Source organism: Nomascus leucogenys, chromosome 5, assembly GCF_006542625.1.
Source record: "Nomascus leucogenys isolate Asia chromosome 5, Asia_NLE_v1, whole genome shotgun sequence".
In the NCBI taxonomy this organism is placed as follows: domain Eukaryota; kingdom Metazoa; phylum Chordata; class Mammalia; order Primates; family Hylobatidae; genus Nomascus; species Nomascus leucogenys.
Window position 1 is genome coordinate 138,972,600 of NC_044385.1, and position 13,813 is coordinate 138,986,412.

The 13,813-nt window shown below is 48.1% G+C and overlaps 1 protein-coding gene across 5 annotated transcripts in view; it reads left to right on the forward strand.

Annotated features, from left to right (window-relative positions):
- ATP11A (ATPase phospholipid transporting 11A) overlaps positions 1 to 13,813 on the forward strand; it is a 192,123-nt gene that overhangs the window by 92,500 nt on the left and 85,810 nt on the right. For all 5 annotated transcript variants that reach the window (XM_030813712.1, XM_030813714.1, XM_030813715.1 and 2 more), the window contains exon 2: positions 2,274 to 2,396. In XM_030813712.1, coding sequence (XP_030669572.1) covers positions 2,274 to 2,396 — 123 coding nt within the window. The remainder of the gene's footprint in view (positions 1 to 2,273; positions 2,397 to 13,813) is intronic.

The window sequence follows — 13,813 nt, forward strand, 5'->3', positions numbered from 1 at the left end:
GCCTTGGCTCCCCGTGGAAACACTGGTTCACAGTCTCAGCCGAACATCTCTGAAAACACAGTTGGGGCACACGGGGACTGCTGTGGTCTCTTTCCTTTATTTTACTTAGACTTTTCTGCAAAGCTGAGTCCTAATAAAAGAAATTGCAGGTGAATTACCAATGGAATTTATTAAAGCAAATGTGCAGACATTCACACAGCTCCTGTCCGGGACGTTCTGGGTGGGACAGTGTGGAAAGACTTCCTCTGAGAGTTTGATAGAGGAGCAGAGGAGCTGATGACATAAACAAGTCCAGAAACAGCCCCATGAGGTTTATAAACGAGAGCACCGTACAGACAGGACTCTGGACTGCTCAGGCCCTGCCTGCCTTTGTTGGCTTTAAAAAATGGGAGTTCCCTGAAGCACCGAGGGGCAGCCCACACGGAGAGGAGGTGGCCTCGAGCGTTTACAAGTGTCTGTGCTGGGCCGGGCCCTTGGCCGTTTTCGGTTGCCGTTGCGTCATTTCACGCTCCAGGACCCTGAGAAAGTGCTGGCGTCCCCCTCGTGGGTGAGAAGCTCAGTGGGAAACTATCCCCATGCCTACGGTGAGGAGTGGCCCAGCAGCCAAGCGTCAGCCCTTCGACGGCAGTGTCCCCTCGTCCTTCCCGTCCCATCGCACCAGCGTTCCCCTCATGGAGGAGGCTTCCGTATTCTCTTCAGCTGTGTTTCTCATGCCCCAGAAAGGCTAATGTCTTGTAGTTCCTTCAGAGAACTGGGGCATGGGATGAGAGCCACACGCTAAGGCACCGTATTCCGAGGTGGGTCTGGGGCCATGTGCTGGGGCTGTGTATTCTGAGGTGGGCCCGGGGCCACGGCCAGGGCTGCGTATTCAGATGTGGCGTTTGGATTTCCCATTACGAGCTAAGGTATTTTTGTGGTTTTAGTGCTGACATCAAATGGCCCACCTGAGTGTTGTTGAAATACTTCTTGTCAGAGCTGTTTCCTTAACTCCTCCAAGTACCGTGTTCTGAGTACTACAGAGATGCTCAGGCCCGCGTCATCTTTGCAGGAGAGCCTCCGTGCTCCTGAGCAGACACCCAGCAGGGGTGAGCGGCTCTTATGCATCTGCAGCTCTTATGCAGGGCCAGTGACCCCACAGTGGGGCAAGAACCTGGAGGGTTCTTGGCTTTGCCCAGGAAAGAATTCAAGGGCAAGCAGGAGGTGGAAGAAAACAGCTTTATTGGAGAGGCAGGGCTACAGCTCCCTGACTGCCCCTGCAGAGCGGGGCCGCCCCATAGGCGGAGAGGAGTAGCTCAGGGCAGATTTAATTGCATGCAGATTAAGGGGTGGTTTATGCAGAAATTTCTAGGAGAAGGATGTCACTTGTAGGCGATCAGGTCATTGCCATGGAAAGGGGCGGCAGCTCCTGGCTGTTGCCATGGCAATGGTAAACTGACAGGCACCCCGCGGGCATGTCTTATGGAAAGCTGCCTCTGCCCCAGCCCTGTTTTCACTAGTCCTCAATCTGGTCAGGTGTCCAAGCCCCACCTCTGGAGTCAAGTCCCGCCCTCTACCCTGATATCATAGTTTTTCTTTCTTCTTCCATTGAAGACCTTTCCCAACATCACTGTCTCTTCTGTTTTGGAAGCCTTACGATTTGGCCACACGTTGTGTTCTTTTTTTTTTTTTTTTTTTTTTTTGAGACAGAGTCTTGCTCTGTCGCCCAGGCTGGAGTGCAGTGGTGCTATCTCGGCTCACTGCAAGCTCCGCCTCCCGGGTTCATGCCATTCTCCTGCCTCAGCCTCCCGAGTAGCTGGGACTACAGGCGCCCGCCACCACGCCCAGCTAGTTCTTTGTATTTTTTAGTAGAGATGGGGTGTCACCATGTTAGCCAGGATGGTCTCAATCTCCTGACCTCGTGATCTGCCGGTCTTGGCCTTCCAAAGTGCTGGGATTACAGGTGTGAGCCACTGCGCCCGGCCGCGTTCTGTTCTTATGTACACGCCCTGAGCTGTTTCCACTGGCAGTCAGCTTTGGAGTTCACTGTTTGGCTCTCACAGGAGCACAGACCCTCCTGGTGCTCACCAGAAGACCTTGGCCCATGAGGGCTGCGTAAGACAGGGTGGCTCGGGCCTGGGGTGCTGGGCCCCAGGTCTCCCTGCAGCCCTGAACGATGTTCTCAGCAGCAGGTACAGGTCTTCATTCCGATGAACGTGCTTCAAGGCAACACTCTGGGCAAGAGCCTTTGATGTGGGTTCTGAGGCAGCTGCCTAACACTGCTCTCCTTTCCGCAGTGTGCAGGAGAAGAGAATTGGGTGGACAGCAGGACCATCTACGTGGGACACAGGGAGCCACCTCCGGGCACAGAGGCCTACATCCCACAGAGATACCCAGACAACAGGATCGTCTCGTCCAAGGTAACTTGGCTTGGGTCTGAGTGTCCATGATGTGTCTAAAAAGCAGCTGCCGGGGGCTGTTAGTGCTTCTCGGTTTCAAAGACCAGCTCTGCTCCTGGCCCTGCTGTCACGGCCACCAGCCACCCCCAGCAAGGGCTTCGGATCAGGACCTCACTGAGGGCGCTGCCCTCTCCCTCCCGGTGACTGCCCACAGAAGGCTTTCCACCTGCCCAGGGCTCACAGTGCAGTGTCTCCATTCTCGGGTGACTGTGTCACAGAGGCAGTGCGGGTCTGAAGTCCAGGATCCAAACCCCACCCAGGTCCCACTTCTGAGGCGTCTGGCCATGTGCTTGTCGTGGGCCACCCTGGCCAGAGTCTCGGCTCTGGTAGGGTAGAAACGATACCAGCCACCCTGGAGAAAGAGCCGACAAACGCAGGCTGGACAGCAAAACCCAGGGGGAAATCTTTGAGCTTGTTCACGAGGTGCAGCCCAGGCAAAGTGTAGGAAGCACGAGCAGAGTGCCGCGGTCTAAACGAAGCGCGTTTCTCTCCATGGACTGGAGCGTGGAAGTGCACACACATTTCCCATGTTCAGAGAGTGACCTGGAAACGGGTCTTAAGAATAAGGTGGAAATGTAGCTGCCGCCATTAAACACGGGGTAAACTGTGCTTTCCAGGTAATGCAGAACGTGTGTGCCTGTGTTCAGACTCCATTTATCTTCACTGTCCTTCAAAATGGATGAGCTAAACACAGGCACATGCATGGACGGGCTGCACATGGGGATGCGTGTGGCGGCCCGCCATTCACACGTGTGTCCTCACATGTAGACGCACTTAATTTACATCGGGTGTCCGGCCATGTAAACTCCTGTGGAGACCTACTTAATTCACACCAGGCATCCTGATGTGTGGACCCCTGTGGAGACCTACTTAATTCACACCAGGTGTCCTGATGTATAGACCCCTGTGGAGACCTACTTAATTCACACCAGGTGTCCTGATGTGTAGACCCCTGTGGAGACCTACTTAATTCACACCAGGCGTCCTGATGTGTGGACCCCTGTGGAGACCTACTTAATTCACACCAGGCGTCCTGATGTGTAGACCCCTGTGGAGACCTACTTAATTCATACTGGGTTTCCTGATGTGTAGACCCCCTGTGGAGACCTTCTTAATTCACACCAGGTGTCCTGATGTGTAGACCCCTGTGAAGACCTACTTAATTCACACCAGGCGTCCTGATGTGTGGACCCCTGTGGAGACCTACTTAATTCACACCAGGCTCCTGAAGTGTAGACGCCTGTGAGACCTATTTATTCCCCCCATCCTGATGTGTAGACCCTGTGGAGACTACTTAATTCACCAGGTGTCTGATGTGGACCCTGTGGAGACCTACTTAATTCACACCGGTTTCTGATGTATGACTCCTGTGGAGAACTACTTAATTCATACAGGAGTCCTGATGTATAGACCCCTGTGGAGACCTACTTAATTCACACCAGGCGTCCTGATGTGTGGACCCTGTGGAGACCTACTTAATTCACACCAGGCGTCTGAAGTGTAGACGCCTGTGGAGACCTATTTAATTCACACCCGGCATCCTGATGTGTAGACCCTGTGGAGAACTACTTAATTCACACCAGGTGTCCTGATGTGTGGACCCCTGTGGAGACCTACTTAATTCACACCGGGTTTCCTGATGTATAGACTCCTGTGGAGAACTACTTAATTCATACCAGGAGTCCTGATGTATAGACCCCTGTGGAGACCTACTTAATTCACACCAGGCGTCCTGATGTGTGGACCCCTGTGGAGACCTACTTAATTCACACCAGGCGTCCTGAAGTGTAGACGCCTGTGGAGACCTATTTAATTCACACCCGGCATCCTGATGTGTAGACCCCTGTGGAGAACTACTTAATTCACCAGGTCCTGTGTGGACCCTGTGGACCTACTAATCACACCGCCCTAGTGTAGACCCTGTGAACTATTAATTCACACCGTCTGATGTGTAGACCCTGTGGAGAACTACTTAATTCACACCAGTGTCCTGACGTGTAGACCTGTGGACACTTAATTCACCAGGTGTCCTGATGTGTGGACCCCTGTGGAGACCTACTTAATTCCACAGCTCTATGTTCCTTACTACTTTTCACTCAAGCATCCTGGCATGTCGACCCTGTGGTTCTTAATTATTTATGTGCTCTTGAAGAGTTGCACATTTTTAAAGAATATTTTACAACAGAAAAGGTCACCTTTTCAAAGCCTTTTTTATGGGATTATTTAATTTGTAACTACAGGACTACAAAAAATTTTAATAGCTTTAACCTCTAGAAACAGGACATATAAATGCTGAAAAACAAAGTCCCAACCAGATAAGTGCTGTGGGTGGTTTCCTAGTCATCATTCATGGAAGGAGAAATGTACTGATGAGAAATCACATCCAAAATATTGTCTCTGCAATGGTAATACTTACAAAGTTGTAAAGTCGACGGAGCTGACTGAAGATGGTTTCCAAGCTCATATGTACTTCACCCACCCCCCACCCTCCAGCCCAAAACGAATCCCAAACGTATTTCTTAGAACTCAGCCTGCGCGGCCCAAAGGTACAGAGAGGCAGGAAGCACCCAGGTGTCCACATGCGGTGCCATTGTGGACTTGTAGGGCAGGATTCCAGGATACGGGTGATGGGCGTGTGGAACCGCGACACCCCCTGTACAGTGTGGCTTATCTGAGCCGGATGGGGGCCATGAAGGCATCACACAGCCCGCCTCCTGGGAGCTGGCTTCTCCCTTCCTGGGGCAGAGCTTGCCCGACAGCCCCACGTGCCTGCTTCTCCCTGCAGATGAGGGTGCCGTGTGGGGCCACAGGGAAAAAACCAGCAGCAGCGGCAGAGCTTGGTCCAGGCGTCGGAGGAGGGTCCTGGTCCCCCTGGCTGGGGCTGGCGGGAAGCCACACTTCCTGTGATTGCCCATGGCAGTTTTGGAGGAGATAACAGAGCACGGCGATTTCTGCCTCCCACTCCTGACTCCTTTGCTGTATCATTCGAGTTTTATCCTTTTCCTACTGTCCGTTTCGAACGTCCCTGCAGGCAGTGGCCTTGGTGGCTTCGCACCACCCCGCCCTGCTCCCTGGCTCTGCACTACCCTGTCTCCCCCTGGGCTGGGCCCTTCCTCTCCACCGCTCCCTGTGGAACCGGAGCCCCGTGAGGTCTCTTCAGTTTCTGATCCGGGAAGCCCTGTGGTGGGCAGGTTGTCAGGATGGGTTTTGTGGGCTTATTGCTGGTTTCCAGGGCCTTTGAGAAGCCATAAGTCTCCTTCCTACCAGGAAGCACTCACTCAGGAACGCACAGACCAGGGTCAACAGGCTCTCAGGAGCGCCGTCCAGCTCAGGTGGAAGGCGCGGCGGGGCCAGGAGAGCACTTGGCCGCCTTTCATCTCAGCCTCCGAGGACAGAAGGGAGCTCTCAAATCCGCCCATGCATTGAGATCTTCGCTCTTCACAGAGGTGGGATTAGTGGCTTAGTCTCAGTTTCAAGTGGATGAGGTTTTGTAATTTCAAGGGAAAATTACGTCCGGCATAACCTCTTCTGCTAATGGAACTCAGGAAGGAAACGCCCTCAGAAAGGCTGGAGTCTGGAATCTAGGCAGGTAGCTGGCCTGACAGTAACCTTGATCCAGATAAACCAAAGTGGAATTCTCGAGCCTGGAATTGAGGACTTGCAATTGTTTTCATTTAACAGCTCAGGATGTATGAAAAAAATGCTGTTTAATTTGTAAGACATAAGTTTACAACTGATTTTGGAGAATACATTTGTGATCATCTATCTGTGTTTTCCTGGGGTGGTGGAGGAAATGATTTCTACCTAAAAAAAAGAAATGCTAGTAGTTAAGACTTTTTAAGTGCCACAGAAGCTTGTTCTCAGCAAGTTTGCTTTTATGAAATCAAAGGATGAAAGCCTTTGTCATGGAAGAAGTTGTAATGGGGATGAAAATGCCGTCAGATTATTTTTAACTTCTCATCTGTTTGACGGAAGTGCAGTTACTGGTGATCGGTGATGATAGAGTTGTTTCCTTCTTAGGGGAGAGACTTTGGGCAGTGTCAAAACCCGAAATGACAGCCCAGCACACCCCATTCCCTGCTTCCTGTGTTGTGCAGAGCTCCCCCAGGCCTGCTTGCACCCCCGACGTGGGGAATCCTGAACTCCAAAAAGTGATGGATCACTGCGTGCCTCCTTTTCCAGATTTATGCTTTGGGGCACAGAATTCACATGGTTCCCAGCTTTGCCCACAGGAGGCTACAGAATTAAATCTTGGCTTAGCCTATACTGTCCCTCCATGCCTTCAAGAAAGTTGAATCCTTCTGGTAATTGGGGAGGAAAAATTCCCTCTGCAATTTGTAGGTATAGCCAGTGTTTTCATGACTTATATTTGTATAAATGATTTCCATGTTTATTATATCATGTAATCTCTAAAACAACCCTGTGAGCCCACCAATACTGATTATTCCCAATGTTTTCATGAAGAAGCTGAGGCTTAGAGCTCACTCATGTGCCTGAGGCCACAGAAGAGGATATGGCCCCTGTAGTCTGGCGCTGGGCTTGGACTTCCTTCCGCAGAGCCGGGGCCCTTTTCTTTTCATTTTTGAGACGGAGTCTCTATCTGCGCCCAGGCTCGAGTGCAATGGCACGATCCTGGCTCACTGCAGCCTCCACCTCCTGGGTTTAAGTGATTCTCCTGCCGCAGCCTCCCGAGTAGCTGGAACTACAGGTGCCCACCACCACACCCAGCTAATTTTTATGTTTTTAGCAAAGATGGGGTTTTGCCATTGTTGGCCAGGCTGGTCTTGAACTCCTGACCTCAGGTGATTCACCCACCTCAGCCTCCCAAAGTGCTGGGTTTACAGACGTGAGTCACCGCACCCGTCCGGGGCGCTTTTCTTAATAGCCCCTCTGGGTGCTCACAGATTTCCAGTATCAGTAATCCACCGTCCTGGCATAATTTTCTGTGTTTTGCATCCCTGCCTCCCGGTCATAAATGAAAGAGTGACTTCAGTTCCATGCGAGTGGCTCGTTGTCCCAAGCAGATGGGTGTCCGTTGTCCCCGCCGTTTTCAGGACTGTCAGGTGGGCCCCGTGGTGCTGGAGCCGTGTTCAGGTAAGCACTAGTTGAGGCTTCAGACAGCTTGCAGGTGCTCCTGCAGGTGCCTGGGCTGCTGGCAGAGGACAGTGCCCCGGGTTTGTCTCGCCAGAGGCCAGAGGCAGGCCAGGTGAGGCCATGCTCTTCCCTGTCTGCACACCATACTGCTGGCGAGTAACACAAAACCAGAGACTGGCTTCCACAAGGGACAGGAGGCAGGCGGAAACATGAGGCTCAGACACTACTGAGGCGTTCTAGCTCAGGGCCAAAATCTGAGCCACGGCAGCTGTGGACTCTGGCCATGGCGTCTGTCATACAAGTGAGAAATGAAAAGAATGACTGTGCCATGTCATTCAGCAAAATGCATGCTGTCTTTGGAGGTGGAGAGAGGTGTCAAGCGCCACTCGGTTTTCCCAGATTTCCTGTAGGAGGAAAAACACTTGGTTCTATGCTGTGGCTTTCATGCCAGGAGTTCCCAGGATTGAGGACATCTACTGATTGTATCACAGTTGAAGGGCCCAGTGTTACATTACATTGTGTCCCCAGGCAAATATTTATATTTTTACAATTCAACAACGATGAGCAAAGGATAACTGGCCACCATTGTCAGCTTTCTCGCTCTAATGTGTGGAATAAAACGCTCATTTCAGTTTATTTTATCCCGATGGTACTGCTATGTCAGTGCAGTCATGACCATTTAAATGAGTTAATTGGGATTTCACTTGTTAGATATCACCAGGAATTAATAACCCTCCTTCTGACAATAGTAATGGTCAGCAGTAATAACTTACTCTGTGAAATGTAGAGATTACACCGCATCATGGGGCTCGACTGCAGCCCTCAGTGCCTGATTAGAATAAAGCAATTGAGGCCAGGCGCAGTTTGGGAGGCCGAGGCAGGTGGATCACGAGGTCAGGAGTTCTAGACCAGCCTGGCCAACCTGGTGAAACCCTGTCTCTACCAAAAAATAAAAAATTAGCTGGGCGTGGTGGTGGGTGCCTGTATTCCTAGCTACTCGGGAGGTTGAGGCAGGAAAATCGCTTGAACCCAGGAGGCAGAGGTTGCAGTGAGCCGAGATTGTGCCAACGCACTCCAGCCTGGGTGACAGACAGAGTAAGACCCTGTCTGAAGAAAATTAAAAAAAAAAAAAAAGAATAAAGCAATCGTGCAGGTGGTTTCAAATTCCAAAGCTGTACAGTCACATTCAAAATGGCAAGGCCCCGCCAGGCGAGGTGGCTCACGCCTATAATTCCAGCACTCTGGGAGGCCGAGGCAGGTGGATCACCTGAAGTCAGGAGTTCAAGATCAGCCTGGGCAACATGGTGAAATCCCGTCTCTACTAAAAATACAAAAATTAGCCGGGCATCGTGGTGGGGTGCCTGTAATCCCAGCTACTCGGGAGGCTGAGGCATGAGAATTGCTTGAACCTGGGAGGCGGAGGTTGCAGTGAGTCGAGATGGCACCACTGCACTCCAGCCTGGGTGACAGAGTGAGACTTCATCTCAAAATAAATAAATAAATAAATTATGGCAAGTCCATGAGTTTGCACAGCCTTCCAGGCCTGATGGAAGTAGATCTGCATGTTTGGAAGGATTGCAGATCATATTTTATCTCATAAATATTACCAAAACTTCCTCGTGTAACATGGGAACTTTCAAAACCATAGAGAGGAGCATTGTAAATCTCTGTGGCTCATCTCCACTGTCAGGGTTCCCAGCTTGTGGCCAGCCTGTTGCATCTGCACCTTCACTTTAGTTCCAAGGGTCCTTTAGAAGGAATCCTGGACAGCGTGTACTTTTCATCTGAAAGTACTTCAGTAAATTAAAGGTGGAATTTTAAGTAGACTCTTTTTTCATTAATGTGACTTTGTTACTGAATGATGTATTATAGAAATTTGTGGAAACGTTTAATTATAATAAATTTGTTGGCTTCGGTGCTGGAAAGCAAGACTGGCCTCACACGGGTGGGCTAAGGTATTTCTTTAATGTGTCCTTTTAAAAGTTAATGGAGAGTAACTGACTTTTTCATTATGGCCCATTTGAGACAAAATATATCTTTCTCAAATATTTAAAAAGATCGATCACATGTATAATGTTTGTCAAGTTGTATACACAAGAAAACTAGAGCTCAGAATCATTAAATAATTTGCTGAAGTTTACATGGTTTTTAAATGGCAGGGCCAGGATCGAATGTGGGGACTGACTCTGAAGTCTGTGTGTTTTCATAGTATGCTAAAGAGTAAATATTTCCAGAATTTCATAGAGTACCTAAATTATCTTGAGGTGGGGTTAGTAAATTGAGAATTAAGATTGTGGTTTTTGTAAAGGAAGAAAGTGCCTATACTTTTATTGGCAATCTGGAGTTTTTGCTTTTTTTCTGAATGAGAAACAAAAGGAATGAAGAGCTAGCCATGTGTTCTGTACTCTGTCTCAGTTGGTATGGCCACTTTTCCGTCCTGAGCTCTTGCCTTTTGGTTCTCAATTTGGTTGCATTCCCTTAAGAAAAGCTAGTATGGCAGGCAGAAGCATGGCCTCCCACAGACGTCCACATCCTGATCCCCAGAACCTCTGACTGTGTCACTGGCTGTGACCAGGGAATCAAGATTGCCAAACAGCTGACATAAAAATAGGGAGGTGATTATAGAACTATTCATGTGGCCAAAAGTAACCACAGAGGCACTCGTAAGTGGAAGAGGGAGGCCGAACAGAGACGGTCTGAGTCACGACTGGCTTCAGAGGTTGAAGGGGACCAAAGGATACAGGCAGCCTCTGCAGGAAGCAGGAAAAGGCAAGAAAAGTTTCTCCCTGGAGCCTCCAGGAAGGAACCACCCCTGCTGATACTTTAATTTTAACCCAGTGAAACCCATTCCAAACTTCTTACCTCCAGAACAGTAAGATAATAAATTTGCGTTGTTTTAAGTCACAAAGTGGAATTTGTTATAGCAGCATAAGAAACTCATACACCTGTCCTGACTACTTTGGGAGTTTATAATACAGACTGTACGGAGATTGACGCGGTGTCAAAGGACCCGTGACCTTGAGACATGCCCATAGAATCATACACCTGCTCTAGCCACATCGGGGATTTATAATACAGACTGTACAGAGATTGACGCAGTGTCAAAGCACCTGCGAGCTTGAGACATGCCCATAGAATTATACCCCTGGCTTAGCCACATTGGGGATTTATAATACAGACTGTACAGAGATTGATGTGGTGTCAAAGCACCTGTGAGCTTGAGACATGCCCACAGAATCATATTCCTGCCCTAGCCACATCGGGGATTTATAATACAGGCTGCTCAGAGACTGATGTGGTGTGCAAAGGACCTGTGACCTTGAGACATGTCCGTAGAAACTTTCCAAACTGAAGAGCAAAGAGGAAAAAAGAATGAAGAAACAGAACTGTGGACAATTACAATAGATGAAGCAGGCCAGGCACGGCGGCTCACGCCTGTAATCCTAGCACTTTGGGAGGCTAAGGTGGGCAGATCACCTGAGGTCAGGAGTTTGAGACAAGCCTGGCCAACATGGTGAAACCCCGACTGTACTGAAAATACAAAACATAAAAAATTTTTTTTAAAAATTAGCCAGGTGTGGTGGCAGGTGCCTGTAATCCCAGCTACTTGGGAGGCTGAGGCACAAGAATCCCTTGAAGCCGGGAGGCAGAGGTTGCAGTGAGCCAAGATAGCACCACTGCACTCCACCCTGGGCAGCCAGAGTGAAAACTCCATCTCAAAAAAAAAAAAAAAGGCAAAGCATATATGCATAATGAAAAAACCAAAAGAAGAGAGAAGAAATATCTTCAGTAAAAGTGGCTATTTCCAAAATTAATGGCAGATGCCAAACTGTAGATTCAGGAAGCTCAGAGATAAATACAAAAGCAGAATAAATTTTTTAAAAAGGGTACACCTAGACATATCACATTTAAATTGCAGAAAATTGGACTCAGAAAAAATCTTGAAAGAAGCCAGAGGAAAAGAACGTTTTACCTGCTGGGAAACAAGGGTAAGAATTACATCAAACTTTCTTCCAGAAACCATCTAAGGAAGAAAAGAATAACGTAAAATATTTGAAGTGTTGAAAGAAAAAGCCAGCAACCCAGAATTCTGTATCTCATAAAATTATCCTTCATACATGAAGGAGAAATAAAGACTTTTTCAGACAAACAAAAATTGAGGAAATTCATCGCCAGTAGACCTCCCTTGCAAGAAATGTTAAAAGAAGTTCTTCAGAAAGAAGGAACATTATATAGGTCAGAAATTCAGGTATACTTAGGAGAGAACAGAGCATTAAAGTGTGAGTTTTTTTGTGCTGTTACAACAGAATACCACAGACTGGGTAATTTATAGAGAAGAGACATTGATTTCCCCCACAGTTCTAGAGTCTGGGAAGTCCAATATCAAGACACTGGCAGGTTTGGTGTCTGGTGAGGGTCCTGTCTCTGCTTCTAAGATGGCTCCTTAAGCACTGCATCCTCTGGAGGAGAGGAAGCCTGTGTCATTATGTGGCAGAAGGCAAAAGGGCAAAGGGGCAAACTCCCTCTGCCAAGCCCTTTTATACAGGCACCTAATCCCATTCATGAGGAAGGAGCCCGCATGGCAGAATCACCTCTTGAAGGCCGCACCTCCCGGGACTGTGACTAGTTGTCACATTGGCAACACTTGAATTTTGGAGGGGAAACATTCAAACCATAGCAAGAAGGAATAAGTGAAGGTAGTACAGTTAAATATTTTGCTTTGTTGTTTTTTATTTCTTTAAGAGACGTGATCTCACCATGTTGCCCAGGCAGGTTTAGAACTTCTGGGCTCAAGTGATCCACTGCCTCAGCCTCCTGAAGTGCTAGGATTACAGGCCACAGCACCCAGCTTGTTTTTTGTGTTCTTAATTGGTCTAACAGAGAGTACTTTATTCAGAATGATAATAGCACTTATTCAGTGGTGATTGCTCAGGGGTGAATGAAATGTATGACAGAAGTGTCCTGGGGGGCAGGAGAAGGAACTGGGCGTGCTGTTGCGAGGACTCTGCACCACACACAGTGTGGGTTATGTGAGAGTGGGCATATATGGTGGCCTCTAGCACAACCACTAAGTAATTTAAAACAAAAAAAAATAAGTACAGTTGATATTCTAAGACAGGAGAGAAAACAGTCACATAAAATGCTCAATTAAAACTCAAGAAGGCAGGAAAAGAGTAGAAGTCACAAAAGAAACAAAGACTATGAAGAAAGGAACAAAAGTTGGTTACAAATATGGTAAATATTAATTTAGCTATATTAATAATCACCTTTAAGTGTGAATTGTCTAAATAAACCAAATACAGAAACTGTCAGAATAGAAAAAACAAGACCTAACTATATGTTGTGTGCAGGAAAGCCACTTTAAATGTAAAAACACGGGTTAAAGAGATAGAGGAAGATGTACCATGCTACTACTACTCAAAGGGACACAAGATTAGCTATATTAATTTCAGACAAAGCAGACTTCAGAACAAGAGAAGTTACCAGGGATAAAGAGGGGCATTGCTGAACAACAAAGAGGTCAGTTCTCCAAGACAACATAACAATTCTTAATGTCTCTGTAACAACAGAGGGTCAAAATATGTGAGGAAAAAAGGATAGAACTGGAAAGAGAAAGAAAATCCACTGTTTTATTTGGACACTTCATCACCTCTGTCCACAGGCAGAAAATCAGTAAGGCCACAGTTGAACTGAACAGCACCATCAGTCCCTTGGACCTAATGGACATGTATGTCATGCATGTCCTTGTGAAGCAAGTCCACCAATAGGCTTTGTGTGAACAACAAGGCTGTTTATTCACTTGGGTGCAAGTGGGCTGAGTCTGAGAAAGGAGTCAGCAAAGGGAGATGGAGGTGGGGCAGTTCTATAGGATTTGGGTAGGTAGTGGAAAATTACAGTTAAAGGTGGTTATCCCTTGTGAGCAGGGGCGGGGGTCACAAGGTGCAGGGTGGGGGGTCATGAGACTCATTGTCCGGGGGGAATATCACAAGGTCTGTTGATTAGTTGCGGTGAGGCAGGAACAAACCACAATGGTGGAATGTCATCTTTTGTGGTTCTTCAGTTGCTCCAGGCCATCTGGATGTATACATGCAGGTCACAGAGGTTATGATGGCTTAGCTTGGGCTCAGAGGCCTGACAATTTATAAAATACTTCATTCAACAATAGCAGACCACACATTCTTCTCAAGTTCACATGGAACATTTGCCATGACAGATCACATTCTGGGCCATAAAATACACCTTAGCACATTTTCAAAGAATAGAAGTCATACCAAGTACTCTTT